Source organism: Xyrauchen texanus, chromosome 18 (genome assembly GCF_025860055.1).
Source record: "Xyrauchen texanus isolate HMW12.3.18 chromosome 18, RBS_HiC_50CHRs, whole genome shotgun sequence".
NCBI classification, from domain to species: domain Eukaryota; kingdom Metazoa; phylum Chordata; class Actinopteri; order Cypriniformes; family Catostomidae; genus Xyrauchen; species Xyrauchen texanus.
The window spans coordinates 32,047,455-32,074,780 of record NC_068293.1 but is presented as its reverse complement, the minus strand read 5'-3'; the positions used below and the strand labels follow the sequence as shown (position 1 = coordinate 32,074,780).

Below are 27,326 nucleotides of genomic sequence, written 5' to 3'. Positions count from 1 at the left end.
CTGCAAAAAACTTCCTGACTGCTAAAAAAAAAAAAAAAAAAGATGACTTTTCAGATGATTTTTTTTTTTTTTTTTTGTTTACCTTAATTAAAGTTACATTAATATGCACATTTAAGTAAAAATATAAAAATACTGATAACAGGTTTTGTATAAATAAAATGATTAGGAATCATATTTGTTTTCAAGTCTTTTTTATTAAATGATGTTTTATTAACAAAGTTCGGGAGGAGCACATTCAGATAATCAACGAGATAAGAGGTATATATACTGCAGACTTACCTCTGTTCATTGACAGTTTATCAGCATCCCTCCACCGCCCCCATCTCCTCACTTTGATTTTTTATAATCTCTTATTGGATGTAAACAACACAATCCAAAATACAATGCAATCCAATGTAATACTGTGTAAATCTGGCCAAAATTCAGAGCCTGGAGCCCTCCCCTGGACAGCATGCCAAATACGCATAATCTTTACTCTATTTAATTTGATGTAAGTGTGAACTCGTGAATTCTGAAAGGTGGAGGGGAGGAGGGCATGGCGGGGGGCCTCCAACATAAATTTTGCCTAGGGCCTCCAAATGTCTAGAACCGGCCCTGGGTGTTATATAAGTAACTCAAATTATATTTATGGATTTGCATTTATCTTCGCTCTGCTTTTCATTACTTCCAATGTTTTGATGTGTTGGTAGAATTCTGCGGTTTTCTCTTTGACCACTTATAATAGCCTATAGAACTCCACTCTGTTCCACACTCTCGCCAGACGTCTGGTCAGCTGACTTTCACTGGAGCAGCTGTGTGCAGTCACTCTCTGTCTATCGCACATTCTCATAAAGCACAACCAACATAGGCGATAGGGAGCAGAAAACCCCTGATCAGCTCAGGACATTATCTATCCATCTGGGCGTGCTGCGTTAGGAAACACGGCATGGCCATGGACCGTACGCCATTGCTGCTGATAATGCTGACGACTTTGTCGTTCGCCATCGAGGTAAGAATAGCGATTCTTTAACGGAGATGAGGCTTCATTCTCCTCCATAGTGTAAAGGACGGCCTGGCTGGCAGCGAGGATGGAAAAACCGCAAACCAAGATGCAGACAGACATTTTTAGCGCTGCCTGATTGTCAGTGGTGTATTCCCGCGAGGTCATAGTTCCCTGTAATGCAGTGTCTATAGCCCAAGGATTTCTCTTGTTCATCGGTCTTATGAAATCAATTAAAAAGAGTTGGGTGGTGGCTTCTAGTGGAGGCAGGATCTGGTTTACACTATGTGCTTAACGGGCGAACTGTAGCTTGTGGAAGTGATTACTACCATGTAGAAAATAATTAAATCATTCTGGTATTCTTGGACTTATGGAGAGAATATGGGGAGTGTCTGCACATGTTTGCTTCGAAGAAGTAAATATTTTAGCCATCACATTCGAAGAAGCGTTTCGTTGATACATTGTATCCTAATAAAGAATTGCACCCTGGAAATGCTGATATGATGATTTTAGGCTGCTGTGCCATGATACGCGTTAAGAGCACTTAATTGCGGGTGAGATGAATACGAGCTCATTATTTGCTTGACATGCACATTCGGATGGTGGAAACCTCATCAAAAATGTAAACATCAATGAGAGCTTTTTAACAGTGTCATGGTGGCAGTGTTTAACAACACAGTCCCTCGTCACATGCTGCAGGAAGGACGTTCTATTCGTTCGAAAGATGGAATAACTAACATTTGACCAGACTGCAATATTGCAGAGCTCCATGTTGGTGAATAAATGCTGTGGCAGCAATCCGACGGCGGCCTGGAGCATTCGAGCGTCAGATGAAAAACTTCATTCCTCCGAGGTGCCTTTTGCGCATCTAATATTCACAGTAGTGTTCTGTAAAGTAATTTGCTTTATGTCGGTCTGTCTGCTAAAATGAATTCATAAAATGGGACTGGTCCATGCTAAGGCGGTTTATTGAGGAATATTACTAAATATGTTAGTCGATAGAAGCAAGATGGCGTCAGTGAACTGCGGCGTTTCATTTTTTTTTTAAAATCCAAATGGCAGCGAAGTAACCCAGGCAAAAAAGGGTTACTAAATAAAAAAAATGTTTTTACATTTTTATTAACGTATTTTCAGTGATATATATATATATATATATATATATATATATATATATATATATATATATATATATATATATATTTAAACTTCACACAGTCATGATGGTATAACGGGGTCCTCTCCGTTTTATGTTATTTTTGTATTTTTAAGGTTGTAACTACATGTTGGTCACACCACCTGACCTTTATTCGGTGGGCAAGAATTATAATTCAGATATTAATATTATTTTTAAAGAAAATTGTTTCAGTGCTTTTTTTTAAAGAAGTTACAATATAAGATTAATCTAAAACTAACTGTCAACAATAATATTTTCAGGAATTTCAGTTTCTTACTTATGGAGAAGACTAATGTTTTATTTATTTATTAGCTTGACAATTACACCACTTACACAATTTTATCATGTAACCTCCAGAAAAAAATATCAAAATGACTGAAATTTAGAATAAAAAAAACACATTATAGTAGAGTTGTATTCAAAGCCTAATTATTTTGTGTTAATTGCATTTCTTTTTTTTTTTTAAACTTAATAGAATATGACACAAATGAGCATCATTTTATTGACTTGGATGCAGACTTCTAAATATAGGATAAGGTATAATATGGTACCCATGTGGTACAAGACACAAGGCCCTTTTTTCATTAAAGGTGTCACTTGTAAATTGAGAGCCAAAACAAGCTTTGAGAGTTTGTGTTGTCACCTCTTTACTACTCACCATAACCATGAACATGCTGTTTCCTCTGAAAGCCTCTTGGTTAGAATAGTTTTAATAGGTAAATCTGTTTTCAATCAACCTCCATCTGAAGAACAAGGCTTCTTTATTTTGATTGTGAAATGTCAGTAGAACATGTGTGTGTGTGTGTGTGTATATATATATATATATATATATATATATATATATATATATATATATTATTTATTTTTTTATTTTGGGGGCATCCGAATATGGTTTGAGTTCCAGGGCTAAGAAAGAACATTGCTATCACTGTTCTACAGTACAGAGAAATACTAAACCGTAATAGTGAGCCTTTAAAATATAAGTTTTACAAGCGCATGCATGAAGCGAGCTGCAGCAACACCAACAAAAGCGGTAATGATTCTGAATGTGTCGGAAAAACCAGCAAGGAGACTGTCTGAACATTGTGTTGATTTATATAGAGAGATGCACATTAAGTTAAACATGCTGTAAGCGAGGTACTGATTTAGCTTCCCCCACTCCCTACGAACACTTGGATAAGCCTAATAGCACATAATTGTCTAGGTTATCTAAAGTTAGAGCGAGCGGCCATGCGAAGTGGCTAATGTGGCTACTTGCATGTTTCATGCCATGTTTGAGTTTGATGAATGATAGGCGAACGTTTGCCTGCAGAGTTTGCATGTCATCTCCTTTTGGGTCATCCTGTACCCTTTCGAAATGATCCCACACTTTGGATTTCCTGCCTGACATAATTAATTACCGTATGGACTAGCCGTGTAAATTATCATGTCTGTACGTAACTGACTGTATGACTTCACCACTTCCTGTGGAGTTTTTTTTTTTTTCTGCGACCAACCGACCAATCTTGTCAAACTTGGTTGACCAAGACTCTTCTCATCGACTAATGTTTGGTTGACTGTTAGAGGCCGGCCCTGTGTATTTTAGACATCAGGCTACAGCAGCACTTCCACTGTTTGTTAAACAGGACAAAAAAGGGAAAAAACAACTATCCCATATTTCCTCACATTCAGTTGAAAGGACTGGGTGGGACTGGTGGTTGTAGGGGGCCTTTTGTGATAGTCAGGGAAGAGTCCAGACCAAGGAAACGAGAGAGCAGCCATTATTCTTTCTCTGCTATATGTGTTTCCCTACAGTCTTCTAGGTTCCTCTTTCATTTTCAAAAAACTCATATTTCTGTCTCTTCATCTATCTCACCTATTCTATCTCTTTAAAAACTGGCATTTCCACCCCACTTTAAGAGATTACCTTGTATTTAAGGCTTTTAATTCTGAACTGAATAGGGCTGTAATGTTTTATATTGTACCTTACATAACTGGCATTGTGGCTCCAAAGCAGATTACCACTTGTGTACAGGCAGAAAAGGACTAGAATCATTTGTTTGCAGATGCCAATTGCTTTGATATTTTTCTTCTAATGCAGTGATGACATTCAGACATTTTTAAATGAGACTTCTGAAGTCTATCTGTGTTCAAAAGTGCCAAGTCTTTTTGGGGCCACTGTCACTGATTTATCTTACATCCAAAATGCTTTTATTTTTTCAACCTGCATTTGCACAGATGTTCTCCTTCTCAGATACATGTACTATATATTGTTTTAGATGTTAGTGCATCATAAAATTAATATTCTCTCATCATTTACGTCGTCTCAAACTTTCTTTCTTCCGCAGAACACAATCAATTATATTTTAATGGAGATATGATGTCTGTTTGTCCATACATTGCAAGTGAATGGTGACCACATTTTCAAGCTCCAAAAAGGACATAAAGGCAGCCATAAGACTCCTTTTGGTTTTGGGTGAGAACAGACCAAAATATAGCTCCTTTTTCACTGTACATTTTGCCATTTCAGCCTCTAGGCACAATCATTATTTCAAGCAGATTGGATCGCTTTTGAAGACATGGACTAAACCACTGGAATCTTATGGATCACCTTTATTCTGCATTATGTCCTTTATATTGTAGCTTGAAAATGTTGGTCACAATTCACTTGCATTGTATGGACAAACAGGCATCATATCTCCATTTGAAATATATATTTTTTGTGTTCTGTGGAAGTTTGTGATGAAATAAAGGTGAGTAAATGATGGGAAAATTATAAGACCATTTCAATGACTATTCGTCGGTTTAAGGAATTTAAGTCTTTGTTCCTTGAACATTTCCTACTTGTCAAACTCATTGAAAACAACAGTGGGAGGTACTTCTCATGGGGATTTTAACACAATTAACATTACTGTGCTAACGTTAACGCGATTGTCATAAAATTTCCTTATTCAAATGTGGACCATGTTGTTCGATGGCTGGATGCGTCCTGAATGCCTGGAACTAATGGAATTTAAAGTGCCGAAAGAGTAACCACAAATGGACACATGAACGGCAGCTGTGAAGTGAGGCTGGATTAGTGCAATACTAATAACTGTAGTGCACATCTTTTCTCTAGTAGTTGTTCAAAATGTATGCCAACTAATAATAAGTTTGATAGTTAGAGCTCTAAAGTGACTATAGATTGCTCCCATTACAATGAATGAAGCTGCGCAAGTAACTTACTATTGCATTAGAAATTTAGCAGATGCTTTTATTCCAAAATGACTTACCAATTAGGAACACACAAAAAAAGAGATCATTACCTTGTCCGCAGGTCATGCATTGAACAGCTTCATTGGTTTTAATAAGAGTGATCTAATATTCCCAGTCTTTCCGCTGAGGAAATAATTATGAATATCTTAATTATGATACAATTTCATTGCCTCTCTCGCATAGACATCCAGTATCAACAACACGTCTGGATAAGTCACTTCAGGTAAACATTTGATGTTCTTTGAGAAAATGTTAACTAGAAAAAGAGCCTTATATAAAGGATCGGGTAATGATACCAGAAGTGCTCCCAGGCCAGTAGCTTTCTAATTCCCTTTGTAATGGTTTACATCCTTGAAATGGTCTAAAACTTGAAGTCTTCATTTGACTCAATTGTCTTTCTGATTTCAACATGTGCTGGCCCATTTAGTTACAATTTCCTCATTGTATTGTTATTCCTTCTCTGTCCTTGAGCCATATTGCAATGTTTTCTTTGTGTTCTGCTGAATCTTGTATTTTGAAGAATGTGTAAAGTGTGATGTCTGACATGAAGTCATCTAAAGATCATAGGTTTGCATGAAATTGGTTCCTCATGTTGCTCGCTGATTGTGCTGTTGGCAGGTGCCATCCGATGACTCATTGGGCTTGTTGGCGGACCCCCAGGTGGCCATGTTCTGTGGGAAGCTCAACATGCATATCAACGTCCAGAGTGGCAAGTGGGAGCCAGATCCAACTGGCACCAAGAGCTGCATCGGCACCAAAGAGGGCATCCTTCAGTACTGCCAAGAGGTAAGGATAGAGAAGAGAGATATAAAAGAACAAAGAATAGAATGGGTTCTGATGCTTTATCAGGGTTAGTTGTCAATTGGTCACACAGATTATAAAACATTATTGTAACATGATTACATTAGCAATTGCAAGTTAATCGCTCAATCAAACAGTGTAATTAATAACCAAGGTGCTTCTGAGTTATACATAAACATGAAAATAGAGTTCTATTTAGTCTATAGAGTTTTCAATGGCTGAGGATGATGCAGTTATTACAGTGTCGGTATAAGATTGCAAATGAGATGTGCACAATATATCTGAAATTATTGTTTATTGTACAGACTATTTATACAAAATGCACTCAAAGATATTTGAAAACAGAAAATGCTCTATCTATTGACTTTTGTTTTCTGCTTTAACGGAGAGCGAATCCCAATTTAGGGTATGGCTAGCGCGCACGGTTATCAGACAGTGGTGAAAAAATCAGCCCATTATTTGCTGATTAATCAGCTTGGCCAAAATATAGAAAATGCTAATTATCCATTAGGGCTGAAATGATTAGTCGATGTTATCGACAACGTCAAATTTTTATTGTTGTATAGTCGTTTGATCTCATTTATCGTAATATGAGATCACGTTAAACTTTAATGATGATGTGCGAGAACAGCACTGCAGCTCGTGCCTTACTGCGGAGAGAAAGAATTACACAGATCATAGTCTAGATGCACTCTAAACTTTCCAAACAGCTTCAGGTGATATAGATCGCAAGGTATGAGGGAAATATAATGTGCAAATACAAAATAAGTAAATGCAGAAGCACTCTCGTTGGCACTCTCATTGGCGGTACATCTTAAATGCAGTTATATTTAATGTGTTATAGCTTTATTAAAGTTCAAATAATACGAAAGCAGATCATGTAAATAACTACAAACTCCGAAACTGGCATTTCACTGTGCAGTCAGCGCCTAATCTATGAGTTGCGCGAATGTCCCGGTCTAAGGTGGAGAGATTGAAACTGCACCCTGCTGATCCACACTCTGTCACAGGGATGCTCATCCTTTGAGCATGCATGCTTAATGCAGCTAGATTATAAAGTGATGTCTCACGACTTATTGAGTCATAATATCAAAAGAAAGTTTTGAAACACTTACTCATTCTTTATTTTATATATATATATATATATATATATATGTTATCACATTTTAGAATAATAGTAAAGTCATCAAAAATATGGAATAACATAAATGGAACTATGGGAATTATGTTGTGACTAAAAATCCAAAATAAATAAAATCTGTTTTATATTTAGCATCTTCAAAGTCACCCTAGAATTTGCATGTACGCGTGACATTTTATCAACCATCTTCTTGAGGTATCACCCTGGGATGCTTTTTAAACAGTATTGAAGGAGTTCCCATCTATGTTGGGCACTTATTGGATACTTTTCTTTATTATTTGGTCCAATTCATCAATTTCAAAAATGTTTTTTGTAATGAAATTTTAGTTTTATAATGAAATAAATTAATATGGTGGCACAATTAGATTTTCGTCTACAAGGCTAATTTCAAACATTTTAGCATACACCTTCACATTTCAGTCAAACTTTTGACCAATAGCGTGTCAATATGCAGTTCTTATCGTGAAAAAAATTGGAAATACGCAGATTTATTAATACGAGAGAGCTTGATTTTTTTTTTGGGGGGTGGATTGAAGTGAACAGAAAGGTGAGAGAGGGCAGTCTTTGCCTGTTATACAATGCAACAAAATATGTTTTTGATTTGTTTTTGTTTTGGTTGTTTTCCAATATAAATATCTTAAACTCCTTTTAAAACAACATGCATTGTCTTTAGCAGCTATACTGCTGAATAATTTTTTATCTGAGAATATATAAAATATAATATTTATATATGCCAGATTATGTAAATATACAAAATACTCTGTATCTTGAATATAATTCTCTTAGGGGGCCTGGGTAGCTCGACGAGTATTGATGCTGACTATGACCCCTGGAGTCACGAGTTCGAATCCAGGGTGTGCCTATTGACTCAGACAGGTCTTCTAAGCAACCAAATTGGCCCAATTGCTGGGGAGGGTAGAGTCACATGGGGTAACCTCCTCGTGGTCACGATTAATGGTTTTCGCTCTCAATGGGGTGCATGGTAAATTGTGTGTTGCGGAGAGTAGCATGAGCCTCCAAATGCGGAGTCTCCGCAGTGTCATGCACGACGAGCAACGTGATAAGATGCGCAGAGTCAACCGAGACTTGCCTCCGCCACCCGAATTGAGGTGAGTAACCGCGCGACACCACAAGGTCCTGCTAAGTAGTGGGAATTGGGCATTACAAATTGGAAGTAAAAGGAGAAACAAAAGATACATTCTCTTAAAGCAAGTCTAAATATCTTATATATTGGTTCTCAAGTAAATGTATCTTGTTTTAAGGATTTTTTATTACAATTTTAAATGGGCAAACAAGACAAAACACTTGATAACAATATGATTATTTGCAGTAAAAAAAAATTACTGAATTAAACTTAATTTATTTTTTCCCTTTAATTCAGTGAATGTCATTTAGAGGTATTTTTACGTTGAATAATCTGTTAAGAGCTAATCATTCATTGTTGCAGAAATAACCAAATACTCGTTCTAATAATCATTAGATTAATCGATAATCAAAATAATTGTTAGTTGAAGCCCTATTATCCATTGACAAAGTAGTTTTTGTTGTTTTGTATATATTTTTACTGCTTTGAGGGAGATTGAACACCAATCTAGGGTTAAGGCTAGGGGTCACGATTATCAGTCGATGGCAAAAAAAAAATCAGCCCAGTTTTGGCTGATTTATCAGCCTGGCCGAAACGTAATCCATGAATACTCCGACTGACTTCTGACACCATTTAATAAATCTGGTGAATGCATGAAATGAGTGGAGCATCTAAAATCAAAACTGATCCAATTTCCTTTTTAAATATATGTACAATTCACCTGTGCACATTATTCGAAAGACAGTTTTTTTTTTTTTTTTGTCTTACTAGTCTTTTATCAAAATTTTATTAGAAAGTAACTTGCTCCGCCTCTAAAATGACTTTGATTTTTGGCTGATGCCACCAATCACTGTTTTTTGTTTTTCCCAATCCCTCCATTCTGGCCACCTGGCTTCATTCTGGTAGTAACACTTAATAACTTCCAGTCATTTTCCAATGGATAAAAATAATTCCTGTCCTTTTTTATTCTGTTTCACCCGAAAATACATGTAGTATGTCAGATTGGAGATAGTAAGTTGTATTGTTACTGACTGGTGACTTGATTTGACTTGATTTCATAGGTCTACCCAGACCTGCAGATTACTAACGTAGTGGAGGCCAACCAGCCTGTCAGCATCCAGAACTGGTGCAAAATGGGTCGCCCCCAATGCCACAGTCACACACACATTGTGGTTCCCTACCGCTGTCTGGGTATGTATGTATGTATGTACTGTACTGTCCAGTATACTGTATGATAATACAAGTATACAGACAGACTATCCTTCAGCATGACTCTTACATCAGAACACTCTGCCACTCTTTGGGTATTAACCTGGATTTCTAGGACATTAAAATAATGCTTCTAGTGTAGCTGTTGTGTGTGTGTGTGTGTTTTTTTTTTTCTTCATCCTTTTCCATCAGATAATAGGAGATTCATCAGGAAACAATATAGGCATCACGATTTGCTCTTGGTGTTTTGCCCTGCAAGTTACAGATGCATTTGAGCACCTGGTGAATGCATGAATATGCATGACATATGTTTGTGTGTCTGTGTTAGTTGGGGAGTTTGTGAGCGATGCCCTGCTCGTCCCAGATAAGTGTAAGTTCCTGCACCAGGAGCGAATGGACATGTGTGAGAGTCATCTGCATTGGCACACAGTGGCCAAAGAGGTCAGAGGTCACACCAAATAAAATTTACACACTCACAAACTTGTATACCTATACAGTACATAATATGTCACTAACAGCATCTCTTCATCTGTAAATTGTCCACTAAGGGAACTTAAAATACAGTATTTGATTTGTTCATGATGAGAAAAAAAATGAAAGGTATTGGAATGCTGGATTGGTTCGAATGCTGCATAGAAACAACACACCAATACATCTGATACACACTAATACAACACATGCAAACCCCACTTCCATGGTTAAAATGATTTGTAATGTAGCCCGATTATGCATAAATAGTATGTATAATTAATATCTATATGCCCAATGAGTGTTCTAGTTATATCTCTATGATGAATTTGCATCTTTTACCTCATTCTCTTATTCCCTGTGGATGCCCCTCTGCAGTCCTGCAGTGACCACTCCATGAATCTCCACGAGTATGGAATGCTGCTGCCTTGTGGCATCGACCGTTTCCGTGGTGTAGAGTTTGTCTGCTGCCCTGTGGAGGAGCAGAAAGAGTTGGACAGCAAGGAGCAGGAGGAGGCCAATTCAGATGTGTGGTGGGGTGGTGCAGAGGCCGAATATACTGACAGCAGGTAAACAAACAAACGTGTACAATAGATATTTTTCTTAGGAGATGTGAACCAAATGAACCAGCTCTGAGGTGGTTCACAATTTAACTTTGATTTAAAGCAACAAATATATACAAATCAGAAAATAAGTTCTGTTTCCATGGTAACAGCGACTCTGGGGATCTCTATTCTGTATTAATGGGTAGTGTAGTTATTCATTAGGAATGTTTTTTTAAAAATATAGTTGAAATCGCACTGACTTGTGGCTTCTTTCTCTGAATGGAGAAAATGGATGGGATATCAGACATTTCTCAGTGACCTTCATTTCTGTACATTTATGTAATGAAATCTTGATTAATTATCTTAATAATTTTTGGATCACAGCATGCTGAGAGAACAGGTTACAACCAAACCTGAGCCTGCCGTGACCGAGGACGATGAGGATATGAATAATGAGGAAGAGGAGGTCTGGGACAATGATGAGGATGGTGATGGTGAAGATGATGAAGATGATGAGGATGATGATGAAGACACCACTGAAGAACAGGATGCCAGTGAGCAGACCTTCAATGTAGCCATGACAACCACCACCACTACCACCACAGAGTCTATAGAGGAGGTTGTGCGAGGTGAGATTTGAGAGAACATATATGCATACAAAGTGGTGTAGCATCATTTTACAAGGTGATCTCATTTGTATTTGTACATGTGTACGCTTTTACATTTTTGTAAATTTGGATAGACACTCATAAATTCAATATCTTAAAGGGCCACTCAGTAATTTTCCCTTGTTAAAAAAGTTTTACTCCTATAAAAATGTATTGTAATTCTAAAAAATATGTATAAAATCATGAGCACTCACATGAGATGAGGACTGTAGTCATGTCAGTAATCTCATAAAAGGTGTTTTATATTCTACATGGAAAGGGTCCTCCTCATGGGGGTTGCTATGTTAGAGTCACATGACCAGCTGAATTCCAAGTAACCACCCTGTTGTTGCATACTTTCACTCTTAGATTAAATTAATCATGGCTGATAGTGAATTTCTACAATGGTATCGGTAACTGAAAACTATTGATTTTGAAATGACGCTGCATCCACACCACTAGATGTTCCTGTAAATCCTAGACGACACTAACAATAACGTTATACCGAGTGCACCTTTAAATATGTAATAACATTTAAAACTTAAATGTACAACTTTAGAGACAGTATCTTTAAAAATCCTCTGAGCATTCTGTAAATGTAGAGAAAAGGCCACTTTAATGGTAAATTTATTTTAAAATAAAAATAGCTAAATGCATCAACGGTGTCAAATATTTTCTAATTAATTATAAATACAATAAAGTTAACCTATATATTAGATGAATTCGATATTCTGTCAAGAGCTTCAAAGGATTCGTAAAACATTTGTTGTCTCTAACGTTGGATGTGTAAGTTCTCCATATGTTGATATTGTACTTATCTGTGTCTTGCCAAATAGACAAAATGTTATTTGAACAAGATGTGTTTGAACAGTTTGTCAGTTCCTTAGAATTCATGGTTCGCTTTTACATGTAACAATTAACATGTTTCGTATGAGAATGTAAATAAATCCACTGAGTGTCTGTCCCTCGTCAGTGGTGTGCTGGGCCCCTGCTCGGACGGGGCCATGCCGTGCTATGCTGCCCCGCTGGTATTTTGTGGCTGAGATGGGCCGATGCGCCCCCTTCATCTTCGGGGGCTGCGGGGGCAACCGTAATAACTTTGAATCAGAGGAGTACTGCATGGCTGTCTGCAGCAGCAGTGTGTGTAAGTCCAGACGTCTCCTGAGAAGAAGTTCATCTGTCCACTAAGCAGCACATCCCTTTCTCGCTTTCTTTGCTTCAGTTATGCCAAACTCACAAGCTTGCCTCACAGATGGTTGGATACTTTAGCCTGCATGGATTACAGGTCCCTGCGAGGTGACTGCATAAACAGAGCGTCAAGTTCTTTTAGTTTAACCTCCTAGAACATTTTCTGAAAATTCTGAAGCCTTTCCTTACCCTTCTATTCTATAAATGCTTTCTGGAGGAATTCACAAAGAATTTATTCATTTGCACACACTGTCTACAGTCAGTATGTTATAATCAAGCTACAGCATTTTTTGTGTAGTCTTTCAACAGTCTTAATCTGCTTGTCCAAGTATACAAAACATAATGCGTATTTGAATATTTTAAGGGACGACGATGTTGAGGAAGTGTTAACAACACGTTGCGTATCAGCTCTGTATTTCGGAGCAAGCACACAATGCCGAGGCCAATTGTGGTCTGTTTATTTTGTTCATGCTGGACTAAGTCGTGCTACGGTCGCATTTGCTAGGTCTGTTAGTCCGACTTCGCAAGATTTCGACTGGTACTATTTAAGTCTGACATTTTAAAAGACAAATTATTATTTTAATCTGACTGATTTTGAACTTTTAAAGGGGTCATGGCAAGAGGAATCAAATTTTCCAAATAAGAGGTAATGTTTCTATAAAAACACACTAAGTTTCAGAACTCGAAATGTCCTCAATGCAAAAAGCAATTGATGAAACCAAGCTGCCAAAACAATGTCCTCCATATTGTGATGTCAGACTGTTGTAGGCATTTGTATCTCTCTGACCTCCTCCACAACAACATCTCAACATCTCCCACTTTACCTTATCACTTCATTAGCCCTATCCAGTAGGTAAAAAACTTTACTAATATTATAGTGAACATCAAGGAACACATGGAAATTGTAAAAAAAAAAAAAAAAAAAGGCATATTATGACCCCTTAAAAGCACATACACTAATTTATTGTTTTTGCACCCAATTTGCTAAAGGATTTATGTAAACCAAGGAATGGTGCTAACATGCCCAAATTTTTGATTACAATTTTCATGCCTCAACTTCCAATCTTGCAGGTTGGTTTTGCTTGTTTGTGGAGGATGCGGCAGACTGTATTGCATCACTCCGCCACTGTGATGCAGGCACCGACTCTGGCTCTTTAAAATGCTGAAAGCACACTCGACTACACCATGCATCTTGATCTATGCCCGATTATAACAGTCTTTGTCATCTTTGTTTGTAATTTTATAAATTGCTGCTTCTACGATCAGTACAAAATGTATGCAAACAACTCCTAAACAAACTCTCTTGCTTTCCAAGGGTGGTAGTAGCACAATATTAATTCAGCCAAGCAAACTTAATTGAGTTTTGTGAATAAGCACCTAATTTGCATAGAAAAGACTATCAATTACTTAATTTAAAGGCGTAGTTCACCCAGAAATGAAAAATCTCTCATCATTTACTCACCCTCATGCCATCTCTGTGTAAGAATTTCTTTTTTCTGCAGAACACAAAAGAAGATTTCTAGAAAAATATCTCTCTCTGTAGGTCAGTATAATGTAAGTGAATGGTGATCAGACATTTTGTAGCTCCAAAAATCACATAAAGGAAACATAAAAGTAATCCATATGACTCTAGTTTTTAAATCCATATAATCAGAAGCAAATAATAGGTGTATGTTACAACCCCAATTCCAATAAAGTTGGGACAGTATGAAAAATTATAATAAAAACAAAAAGGAGTGATTTGTAAATTATATTCACCCTTTGCTATATTGAAAGTACTACAACTGCACATTACATGATGTTAGGAACCCTGAAAATGTACATTCATTTATTATCAGATGATTGCAACACGCTCCAAAAAAGTTGGGACGGACGACTGTTTACCACTGTGAAACATCAGTGTCCAAATAATTAAGTGTTATTAGAAGAAATGGTGAAGACACAAGTTTGTTAACTTTAGAAAGTGGAATTTTCCCCCAATCATCCATTATGTAGGTCTTTAGCTGCACAATTGTACAGGGTCTTCATTGCCGGATGGTGTGCTAAATAACGCGCCACACGTTCTCAATTGGATACAGGTTAGGACTGCAGGCAGGGCAGTCTAGCACCCACACTCACTGCTTACACAGCCATACACTTGAAATCTGGCAGTTTGAAGTTGTCCTGCTGGGCAATGCAGGGACGTCCCTGGAAAAGACTATGATGGATGGAAGTATATGTACAAATTTGTACATATCTGTCTGTGTTCATGTTGTTCTCACAGATGTGCGAGTTGCCCATGCCATGTGCACTGACACAACCCTGACCCATACAGACACTGGCTTTTGGATTTGACGCCAATAAAAGCTTGGATGGGCCTTTTCCTCTTTGGCCCAGATAGCACAACAGCTTTGTTTTTAAAAAAAATGAAATGACTTGAAATGACTTTTCAGACCAAATCACTCCTTTTTGTTTATATTAGCATTTTTCTTAATGTCCCAACTTTTTCTGAATTTGGGTTGTAGAAACAGAACAATGTTTAAGCCCTTTTTTACTCTAAATCTCCACTTTAACTTTCCCTTTCAGATGTGAAAGTGAAACTAAACAGGCACCACATGTGACTTTCAAATGCAAAATTTAAATATTGATCTGTTTCTTACCCACACCTATTACATTGTTTCCGAAGATATGGATTTAAACACTTTTTGTGTTTACTTCTTTTTGATTACTTCTATGTTTCCTTTGTGATTTGTGGAGTTAAAAAGTTCTGATCACCATTCACTTGCATTGTATGGACCCACAGAGCTGAGATATTATTTCTTTGTGTTCTGCTGAAAAAAGAAAGTCATACACATCTGGGATGGCATGAGGGTGAGTAAATGAGAGAACTTTCATTTTTTGGAGAACTATCTCTTTAAATACTCAAGGTACTGTGCTATTTCTGTGCATTTAATGTCTGGTTAAATTAGATTGCAGGTGGTTGTTAAATTGTGCCACAACTGTTTAGTGAATTTGCTCCTCAGATTAGGCAGATATATTGAGTAGATAAAAGACATCAGTGTGAATATGTGTGTTTTGATGTGTGTATTTGTCTGTTTTGACCTTCCTGAGAGCATCTGTATGTGCTGGAGTGCATTCTTTACCTGCTGAACACTGCAGGATTGTATGTACCTCCCCCCACTCTCTCCCTCTCTCTTTGTTTCATCTCTGTATGTGGGTTTGTGAGCTAAGCTGTAGTTAGTCTCTGGTAAGACCGGTCTGTGGCAGTAGTTTAGTGGGCGGTTTCTGCTTGGTTAAGCACAATGCTGGAATCTATGGAAAAGTGACAGCAGAGCAGCCCTCATCCTGAGAGGGCATATTCCCCACAGCCTGCCTGGCTGTTCCCGCATGCTTGCTGTCAGAATCTGTCACACCAGTTGCCACTGAATACACACTAAGAAATCCATCTTTCACACACCCACACACATACAGTGGCACCAAAGGGCATTTGGACACTTAAGCCACACTTCAAAATGCTTGAATGTCATTGCATTAGATAACAAAATGTCAAACCAAGTGCCATTTATTTTAAAGAAAGATAGCATAAGCACACTTTTCAAGCAAAACATTTCACAAAAATGTTTGTTTAGGTTTGAAATTTAATTATACAATAATATATTTTCTGCTCAAAATTAAGACAAACTGTATTTGAACACTTTATAGTTATCTGACATTGTGGAGCATGTCCATTGTTAAAGTCCATGTGAAATAAAAATGTACCCTATTTACTTTCTTACTGCTCATTCCAGCAATTGGTCATTATTGTGCACTTGAGGAGAACTGACTTCACTGAAGTTGATTCTGAAATATGGTTGAGCATCATTTGAGTTTGCAGATGCCACTCATTGGATATTTTGTTATTGTATGCGATGAAATTCATACATCTTTAAGTGCCTTAAGTGGGGCCACTATAATACACAGAAGAAACATACTAGCAATGTTCCTAGACCTTTTTAAGCATGAAAATCTTTAAACTCTCTGTATGCATCTAAAACACACAGTGGAGAAACCTTTGGCAAAAGCAATATCACACAGATGTTTCTGTCTTTACTAACCAAGTTTAACCTGCACCTGAACTAACCGTTCTTTTCTTGAAGGAGCCTTCTCTTTACCTCAAGGAAGATTCTCTGGCTCACATTTATCTGTTTTTGACTATCAGTTACTATGACTTTTCTTTCTCCCCAGTGCCCACCATGGCCCCGAGCCCTGCTGATGCTGTGGATCGTTACCTGGAAGCTCCAGGAGATGTGAATGAGCACACCCGCTTCCAGAAGGCCAAGGAGAGCCTGGAGGCCAAACACCGAGAGAAAATGTCAGAGGTAGGAACCTGTATGGATTGGTACAGTACAACACCGAGGTCCCTTAGACAAACATACTGTGGTGGTATTATGGCTAGGAAATATAGCTAAAAATATACATCTTTATACATCTCAGTATTCACATATTTGCTATGAAATTGATTTTTTTTAAATTTTTTATTTACATTTTTTCAATCAGAGGAACTGTTATTTTGACCAAACGCCCATTGTAGACAATTACATTAAAAATGTTTAATGCAATAAGTAAACTACGGTACAAACTTAGAAATCATTTATGCATGTTTTTCACAAAATGAACAGGAAGAATATATATCATTTTCACTATACATAGTAAAACACAGCAAAATCTACCTACAGATATTTTTTTAAAGCATTTAAAGGAATAGTTCACCCAAAAATACAAATTCGGTCATATTTACTCACCTTGATGTTGCTCCAAACACGTATGACTTTCTGTCATTCTTCCTTGGAAAACAAAATAAAAATGTCCAAAAGTCTTAACAGGGTTTATTCACTATAATGTACATAAATAGTGAATCCGGTCTTTCTAGCTCGAAAAAATAAATAAAATAAAAAACACCAGAAAACCACAGTAAAAGTAAATGATTTGAGTCTACTCTATACTACACTCACCTAAAGGATTATTAGGAACACCTGTTCAATTTCTCATTAATGCAATTATCTAATCAACCAATCACATGGCAGTTGCTTCAATGCATTTAGGGGTGTGGTCCTGGTCAAGACAATCTCCTGAACTCCAAACTGAATGTCAGAATGTGAAAAAAATTTGATTTAAGCAATTTTGAGCGTGGCATGGTTGTTGGTGCCAGACGGGCCGGTCTGAGTATTTCACAATCTGCTCAGTTACTGGGATTTTCACGCACAACCATTTCTAGGGTTTACAAAGAATGGTGTGAAAAGGGAAAAACATCCAGTATGCGGCAGTCCTGTGGGCGAAAATGCCTTGCTTATGCTAGAGGTCAGAGGAGAATGGGCCGACTGATTCAAGCTGATAGAAGAGCAACTTTGCCTGAAATAACCACTCGTTACAACCGAGGTATGTAGCAAAGCATTTGTGAAGCCACAACACGCACAACCTTGAGGCGGACGGGCTACAACAGCAGAAGACCCCATCAGGTACCACTCATCTCCACTACAAATAGGAAAAAGAGGCTAAAATTTGCAAGAGCTCACCAAAATTGGACAGTTGAAGACTTTAAAAATGTTGCCTGGTCTGATGAGTCTCGATTTCTGTTGAGACATTCAGATGGTAGAGTCAGAATTTGGCGTAAACAGAATGAGAACATGGATCCATCATGCCTTGTTACCACTGTGCAGGCTGGTGGTAGTGGTGTAATGGTGTGGGGGATGTTTTCTTGGCACACTTTAGGCCCCTTAGTGCCAATTGGGCATCGTTTAAATGCCACGGCCTACCTGAGTCAAGTCAAGTCAAGTGGTTTTTATTGTCGTTTCAACCATATACAGTTAGTACAGTACACAGCAAAACGAGACAACGTTCCTCCAGGACCATGGTGCTACATAAAAACAACAAAGGACCAACATAGGACCACATGAGACTACACAACGGAATAAAATGCCTATATAAACTACCTATATATACCTATATAAAGTGCACGTGCAAACATGTGCAAAAAGTACAGGACAGTACAACAAATTTCTGACAATGAACAGGACAATAGACAGTGCAGCGCCGACCAGTACTCAGTAGTGCAAAAAGATGACAGTTTCTAAAAATGTAAACATAACATACTATGAGATAATGTTCTATGCACATAGCAGTTATTGAGGTAGCAGACAGTTATAAAGTGACAGTTATTAAAGTGCAACTCAGGACACGTGTGTGTCAAACCAGTCTCTGAGTATTGAGAAGTCTGATGGCTTGGGGGAAGAAGCTGTTACACAGTCTGGCCGTGAGGGTCCGAATGCTTTAGTACCTCTTGCCAGACGGGAGGAGGGTAAAGAGTTTGTGTGAGGGGTGTGTGGGGTCGTCCACAATGCTGGTTGCTTTGCGGATACAGTGTTTTTTGTAAATGTCTTTGATGGAGGGAAGCGAGACCCCAATGATCTTCAATGAGCAATGAGCATTGTTTCTGACCATGTCCATCCCTTTATGGCCACCATGTACCCATCCTCTGATGGCTACTTCCAGCAGGATAATGCACCATGTCACAAAGCTCGAATCATTTCAAATTGGTTTCTTGAACATGACAATGAGTTCACTGTACTAAAATGGCCCCCACAGTCACCAGATCTCAACCCAATAGAGCATCTTTGGGATGTGGTGGAACGGGAGCTTCGTGCCCTGGATGTGCATCCCACAAATCTCTATCAACTGCAAGATGCTATCCTATCAATATGGGCCAACATTTCTAAAGAATGCTTTCAGCACCTTGTTGAATCAATGCCACGTAGAATTAAGGCAGTTCTGAAGGTGAAAGGGGGTCAAACACAGTATTAGTATGGTGTTCCTAATAATCCTTTAGGTGAGTGTATATTCCAAGTCTTCTGAAGCAATGTGTTCACTGTACGATGAACAGAACGAATCAATTGAATCACTTGAATCAAATCATAATAAATCACTTCAAATCAAGAATTTCAGTTACTTTGATGACATCAAACCTCACTGGTTCTCAGCACGTCTTGTGACCAAACGTGTGAAGTGATCTTGGTTTTACCATGGGACAAATCCAAAAAAACATTGTAATACCATGGTACTTTTTTGATTTTGTTGGTAAGTGTAAGTGTTTATAAGAGGTCGACCAATAGTGGATTTTGCTGATACTGATTACTAAGGTGGTGGAAAAGGCTGATAACTGATTCATCAACCAATTCTACAAAATTGATCTATAGATTGTTACAACATTTTTGTCGTAATTATTTGTCTTTCCTTACTATGACGGACACAGACATGGACGTTACAAAAGTGTATAAAATCCCAGATGCAGTTTATTATTCAACTAGAAACCCAATAATAATTTTTCTTTTTTAATTTGGAGTATAACATTGGACTTTTAACTATAAATAAGCCCGAAACACTGCTTTTTTTTTTTTCTTTCTTTATAGCCTATACATTCATAGATTTTGTGTAAATATATTTCACCAGATGAGGTTTAATGAGGAATAAGGTTCATTATTCACAAGATATGAAGTTGGAGACACGATGTATGTGCTGAAGAGGACGTTTCCATATAGTTCCATTTTTCTTTGAATGCCCTCACTTCAATTTTAAACACTTGATTATCTATTCAAAATGGCAAAATATGCATTAAAGTAAGGAAGATGAACTATTTAGGTACAGCATATCCCCAGGTGTCATTGATTGTTTTTATTTCATATCAACTTTTGTTATTTTGCAGATCCAAACTGTTTTACTGTAGAATCCTCCAGCACAGGCCATAGAGGAACATGGAGGAATATATATTACTCGTATACACAGTTGCAATTTAAATTATTCAACCCCCCTGACCAGCAATAAATTCTAGTGATGTGAATTAAAACACATCAATTAAAACAGGCAAAGTAAGTTTTTAATACACATTTGTGTGATTTTGAGAACAACTAGTTCCGTTTACCCAAATTAAAAACATTTTTTATTACTAACTCTCTCCACAAAAATATTCAACCCCCAGTCAATTATTTGTGGGGCATCTTTTATCCTTAATAACAGCAAATAAATATTTCAGGTAAGTGTTCTCAGGCTTCGGACACCTATTCGAATATTTACACATTTCTCATGAGCAAAAGCTTCCTGCTCATTGACATTCTTTGGTGTCTGTGCTGCCACTGCTTCCTTGAAATCCCAACAAAGGTTTGCAATGGGATTTTAATAGTGGACTGAAAGGGCCATTTAAGGACATTCCACAAACTATCGCTGAACAAGATTTTGGACAACTTGGATGTATCCTTGGTGTTGTCTTGCTGGAAAGTCCAGTGATCACCAAGCTTCAATTTACACACTGAAGGCATCACATTTTTCATGCCAAAATGGCCTTATATTTGAAAGAATCCATGGTGTCAGTCACATAGTCAGGATAGCTGTTTCCTGCAGCCGCAAATCACCCCCATAACAGGACTGACCCACCTTTAAGCTTGACTGTGGGGATGGTGACGTTCTTGTCATCACCTTGTCATCTTACTCCAGATGAACTGCTGCCCCATGGGTCCAAAACTCTTTTTCAGTTTAGTGTCATACGTCTATATAACCTTCTTCCAGGACTCCACAGGTCTTTCCTAATTACTTCTTGAATATTCAGTCAACTGGAGTCAACATTTCCCCAAGGTGAAGTTGTGCTTTCTTCCACATCTCAAGAAGGTTGCTGTTGTGCCATATTTAAAAAATGTATGAACTGTGTTGCCAACTTTGTCTATTGGAAATGTAAGTGCCTTGGAAATATACTTTTAGCCATGACCTTTCTTGTGTAATGAAATAATCTCCTCCTATTAGCTTTTGAGACATTGCAGATTGATGACTTAATTTTGTTTTAAAACAATTACTTGTGCAGCCTTACATGTTTAAGAAACCGCTACATGCAATAGGGGTTGAATAATTATGACATGGATGTATTTTTAAAAAATCCTGCTATTTAGAAATATTAGGATATATATTCACTCTATGACTTTGAATGTGTCACTCAACTGATATAGTTCTAGGTCATCAGAAAAGCTTATGTTTGTAAATCCTTACTGTCTTGGGGGGGTTGAATAATTTCGATTGCAACTTTAAATGTATGTATATCATCATCGTCATAGATATTTGCAGATAGCTGATAGTTCCAGAAAGCAACTATTGGTTGTGATCTGTCTGTCTACTTCTAGTTTTCAGAGAATTCAGTTGGTGATTTTGTTGCTCTCTGGTTCCATTTCTTAACTTGTTTCTCTGTAGGTGATGAGAGAATGGGAGGAGGCAGAGAGACAAGCTAAGAATCTTCCTCGTGCTGATAAGAAGACCATCATTCAGGTAACCTCTCAGCACTTGTTATAAATATCAATGTGATATGTGGGCTGCACTGATTCATAAGCAGTGAAGTTAACATTACAATGTACACATGAGTAGTAAAGTCAAATGCATATATTGTTAAAAAATCTAGCATTTTCTGACATGGTTACATTAAAACACTTAGTGGGTTTGAAGTTCAATATAAAATATATATATATATACAGTAAAATATACAGTTCCCATTAACTTGAAGGGAGATTTTCATGGGGACTGAAAGGATCACTGTACTTAATTTTTTAGGATTAATAAAATGCTGCTGGCTTTGTTTACACATGTTTCTATAGCGCTTCCAGGAGAGGGTGGAATCATTGGAGAAGGAGGCGGCTGGTGAGAGACAGCAGCTGGTGGAGACTCACATGGCTCGAGTGGAAGCTCTGCTTAATGACCGTCGCCGCCAGGCCCTGGAAAGCTACCTGAGCGCCCTGCAGTCTGACCAGCCACGAGTATGCACACACTTATGCACACACACACAGGACCTCCCTGTTGAAAATATCAGCATAGCTAACCACCAGCATATGTTGTGTTTTGGATGCTGGATGTCTTACAACAATGGACTCTGTCTAGCTGCTTGTGAACACAAGAATGTATGTCCCAGTGTCATGTATTGAGACCTCTACTCTGTCTCGCACAGCCTCGGCAGGTCCTTAATCTGTTGAAGAAATACATTCGTGCTGAACAGAAAGACAGACAACACACTCTCAAACACTTTGAGCATGTGCGCGAGGTGGATCCCAAGAAGGCATCCCAGATTCGACCATTTGTAAGTTTATGGCATGTCTTATATATCTATAGTGTAAGCTCTTTAAAGAGCCAAGCCAAAATGTGTTAACGACTTCAGTCTGAATCTCTGTGCTCAAAGGTGATGACCCACCTGCGTGTGATTGAAGAACGTATGAACCAATCCTTGGGCTACCTCTACAAGGTTCCACATGTGGCTACTGAAATCCAGGACCAAGTGGGTGAGTCCAAAATGGTTTATGTTGGTTAGGTTATTATTATTTTTTAATCCCTCAGAGTTAGTATGCTTTGTTCGGGATTATTGGAAGCTTATGGTTTTCTGTAACAGATGATCAAATAAACCTATATCTACCTTGCAACCACCTAGCAATGATCTAGCAACCACATAGCAACCACTCATAACCACCCTTGAAACACCCAGAACACTTTAGCAACCTCTTAACAATGCCATAGAAGCTATCCAGAGCATCCTAGCAACAACCTAACAACCAATTAGAAAACCTTATTAATTGCCTAGCAATGCCCTAGTAACCACTCAGAACACATAATTTATGGCATGGGGTTTCAAACTGGTGTGCAACATTTCAGAGAACAAAAAAAAGTGTAAAACAAATACTTTTAATTTTAATAATATCTTGTGCCTTTGGTAAAATCGCAATATAAAAGTTATTTAATGCATTTTATTTAGTCTTTTATAATATCATGCTTACTGTTTTTTTTTTCTCACACTGTATAAATGGGTATTTATACATTAAAATATACAGTATAAATACCTTTTATACTTTAAGTAGGGAGTCCTTAGAATCCTTGGAATCAAAAAGTTTGAAATCCCCTGATTTGGGGGATAGTGAAGTCTCTCATCCTCTGTTTCTCCAGCAATGCTGATGCAGCGTGACCAGGCAGAGGTCACTCAACAGCTGTCCTCTCTCCAGAGTAAGATGAGGGTGAGCTATGGGAATGACGCCCTTATGCCGGACCTGCCTGACAGCACCACTCCCCTGGACACCCTTCCTCCAGAGGAGGACAGTCTGGGCTTCATCCACCCTGAAAGTTTCAACCAGGCTAACACTGACAAACATGGTAAACATTAGCACGTCTGTGCCGTCAACCCCTAACCCAACTGAAATATTTCAAGACCTTTAAAAGGGCCCACCTTTTTGATCACCGCAAACACATACTGAATAGCCAATAATATGTAAGGGATAATTTACAGTTAAATAAATCCTGGCAGTGAGATCAGGACCCCGACGTGAAGAGTTTATTTGGCGATAACTACAACCGACTGACTGGATATTATCCCACTTATTACGCTACTATCCAAATAAATTAATTTACATAAAATATTGATTTGCGTTGAAATTATGTAATTATATGAGAAGAAATAAATTGCTCAACAGCTGAAATCCACCGTTGAGTTCTGTTGGTGTTTATTTTGTAATTAATGACCGTCTGACTACTTATACATCTTAATACAAGACTACTTTCCAAATAAATGCACATGTAGTTGAGTTTAAATTATTTTATTAGCTTACTTGTAGAGATCGCACAGTGATACGAGAAGCAGGAAAGATTGCTCACAATACCCTGATGAGACTTGTGTCTCTGTAGAAGAAACATGGGCATTTTCCAATCAGTGGGTGTTTTCAAACCAGGATGGGCATTTTTCAACCACTTTACATGATTTGATTACTACTATACACTGAGACTTCCTACTTTCATTGGATTGTTCAGAAACGTCCATCAGGGTTTGGAAATGCCCACTGATTACTACATTGAGATTCCCTTCTTTCATTGGATAGTTGAATTATGTCCATCCTGATTTGAAATGCCCACAGATTGGGAAACACTCATTATTGTTCCATAGAGACCTATACTTCTGGCTAATACGTGGATGTGCGGTTGTTACTCAGAAATGTCACGCCGCTAGATGGACCATTGGCCAATCGGGAGTCTAGTTTTCCAGAGAGCCATGTAATAATTTGCGATACTGATTGTATTTTATTCCACTCATGACATTGCTACATACTAAATAAATGGACATGATATACTGACTTGAGTCAACATAAGTTTTTATCAGAAACAAGCATTCCAGTGCCGTGAGTGAGCCGTGTATTAAATAATTGCAAATAATAAATACAACTTGAACTGAATTTGGTGCTGACTGAATAGTTTTTCTTTTTATCTTCAGTTGAACCTGTAGATGCCCGTCCAATTCCAGATAGGGGTCTGCCCACAAGGCCTGGTAAGTTTGTATTTATGATTTTCAACCATGACATGCTTAATGCCATATAACTAATGAACATGTGTGTGTTTTTAAGAAATTCCAAAGGTTCGGCTGGACATTGAGGAAAGGCATAATGCAGGTTATGATGTCCGTGACAAGAGACTGGTAAAAACTGTTTTTTAGTTGTAAACTTTCAATGCAGATTTTACATACAGTTAAAATATCTCTCTGACAGTGACATACTTTCATATATATCTATTCAACACTATTGTACATATTTCACGATGTAAAGAATTAATTGATGTGTTTGTGTTCCATCAGATGTTCCTTGCAGAAGACATGGGCTCCAATAAGGGAGCTATCATTGGGCTAATGGTGGGTGGAGTTGTCATCGCTACTGTCATTGTAATCACACTTGTTATGCTAAGGAAGAAGCAGTATACTTCAATCCACCATGGAGTCATTGAGGTGAGAAGTTATTGTCAAAAATGTGGGAACCCTGAATGGAAAAGTCAATAGAGTTTGGAATCATAGCTTAGGTCTGCATAAGCTTTTAATGACATGTTTTTATATCTCAGGTGGACGCTGCAGTGACCCCAGAGGAACGCCATCTCACTAAGATGCAGCAGAACGGCTACGAGAACCCCACCTACAAGTTCTTTGAGCAAATGCATAACTAAAGAACAACTGCAGAACCCTGCACTCCCCCACCCCACCACCATCAGCCCACTGCATCAGGACAGAGAGCACAGACTGATGCCTCATATACACTATATAGTCAGCTCTGTCACTGTGAAGATGGCTTCCATCACATGACCATTCCATCCAACTGATCGAGAAAAGAGATTCATTATTGTTGCCAATTCAGCCATCTGTCAGTCAGATGGTCCATCTGTGTGCTCCAGTGCCCTTGCACCTGTCCATCACAGTACTGTGCGGTGAATGAAGTGTCCTCTGCTCTGTTCTCTTGGCCTATACTTTCCTTCTAACCTAGCCAGAGTCCTTGTCTTCTCGCCTCCATCCATTTTTTCCCCTCCTCTTTTGGCTCTATTTTTGTTGCCCTTGTGAAACTTCTATAAAGATGACCCAAAAATGTATATTCCATCACCAATTACTCCCCCTTATGTTCTAGTAATTTTGTATGACTTTGCCATCACAAAAGGAAAGGTTAAGCAGCATCACCATTTACTACCTTTGCATGGAAAAAATAATGCAATGAAAGTGAATGGTGACTGAGGTTGTCCTTAACTGTATCCCTATTGTGTTCCTTGGAAGAAAGTCATACAGGTTTGGAACAACATGAGTAAATGATTTTAAGCACTTATATTTCCTATACTTTTTGAGTTAATATTCATTTAAAATTTACATTTCAGGATTGTGTCATTCCACTTTTTCTTTGGGGATAAAAAAAAATAAAAATAAAGCTTTTAAAAACTGTAAAAAGCATAACATTTAAAGATATAAGAAAGGAATGTTTTTATTTTGTTTGTAATATGTATTGAAATAAGGCAGAAACTAGCTGTATCTATATAGTGCATGGCAATTATAACAGAGAGAAGGTTCTCTATCCAGACACAGACTTCAACCTCTCTCTCATGTAGAGATTTAGCTGGATTGTACATTTTAGTGTCTTGTGATCACATTTTAAATAAGTGAAAAAACTGCTTGGCTTCATCATCACAGAGACATGATTTAAAAGAAGTGTGTACTTTTTCTTTTGGACCATGCCACACACACTTGAATGATTGCATGGGTCTGGAAAAGATGTAATGTATTCTGGAGTGTAATATTAGTCCATGTTTTGTTAACGCCCTACGCACTCTGCATTTATTTAAAGGGTCTGCACCCCTTTGTCTTATAAAAGTTTTATTCCATGTCGGGATTTGGTATGGGACTGGGATTAGGGAAGGGAGATGTGTAGTGGTGGGATTTTGCTTAGAAATATCCACCATTTAGGAGTGAGTAATTTTTGTCCCACTTTCCCCTTTGTCTTCCCTAGTGTCTGTGATATTCACGAACACATTTTGGGACAGAAAACACCTCACCGTTTCCCCTTTTTTATTGTTTCACTTAAGTATCTCAGCACCTTACAAGCCAGAGCAGATGACCCATAGGAAGGATGAAAAATAATAATGCAAATCTGCCATGCAATCTTTCGAAAATATCTCCTAATGATTTACTTTGAAAGTGGCATGAATTAAGTAATTAGAAAAGATGATTTAAGGAAAATGTGTCAACTGTTGTATACTTCATTTTATGTGATAGCCATCAAATGATTCAAACATTGCTCATGACTTTCCTGTATAGAATTACCTTTGCTCTAAAATCTGGTGTTGTGCTGATTTGTGGATACTCTTAAGGATGTGTCTGTGGTCAGTAGGGAACAGAGAAAGCTGTTTCTGTGAACTTTTCCTTAAGTGTCTGTTCAAAGCATTGGCTTAGAAGGGGGAAAGCTTTCTACACTGTAACCCATAAATAAAGTTTTGAATGTACATACAAACACAAAGTGATGTTTGGTGCACAAGAAAAAAAAAATGGAT

General features: G+C 37.8%; 1 protein-coding gene across 2 annotated transcripts; it reads left to right on the top strand.

Annotated features, from left to right (window-relative positions):
- The first annotated feature begins 750 nt into the window (after nt 1–750).
- On the top strand, nt 751–27,289 carry LOC127658768 (amyloid-beta A4 protein-like). 2 transcript variants are annotated; one of them, XM_052148262.1, is made up of 17 exons: nt 751–988; nt 6,006–6,173; nt 9,475–9,604; nt 9,951–10,063; nt 10,469–10,659; nt 11,020–11,264; nt 12,256–12,426; nt 16,674–16,807; nt 21,711–21,785; nt 22,109–22,267; nt 22,456–22,584; nt 22,684–22,783; nt 23,439–23,642; nt 24,751–24,804; nt 24,881–24,951; nt 25,108–25,254; nt 25,365–27,289. In XM_052148262.1, the coding sequence occupies exons 1-17, from the start codon at nt 926–928 to the stop codon at nt 25,464–25,466; spliced, it is 2,256 nt and encodes a 751-aa protein (XP_052004222.1). In that variant the 5' UTR covers nt 751–925; the 3' UTR covers nt 25,467–27,289. The 2 variants fall into 2 exon arrangements, with proteins under 2 accessions (XP_052004222.1, XP_052004223.1); XM_052148263.1 differs by lacking the exon at nt 12,256–12,426.
- Nucleotides 27,290–27,326: the final 37 nt, after the last annotated feature.

Excerpts from the sequence above, each read along its gene's own strand:
- LOC127658768 (XM_052148262.1), top strand. The coding sequence starts at position 926 with ATGGCCATGGACCGTACGCCATTGCTGCTGATAATGCTGACGACTTTG. Across the intron at positions 10,660-11,019 it reads GCCGAATATACTGACAGCAG|CATGCTGAGAGAACAGGTTA; the intron begins GTAAACAAACAA and ends TTTGGATCACAG. Across the intron at positions 22,784-23,438 it reads TGAAATCCAGGACCAAGTGG|CAATGCTGATGCAGCGTGAC; the intron begins GTGAGTCCAAAA and ends CTGTTTCTCCAG.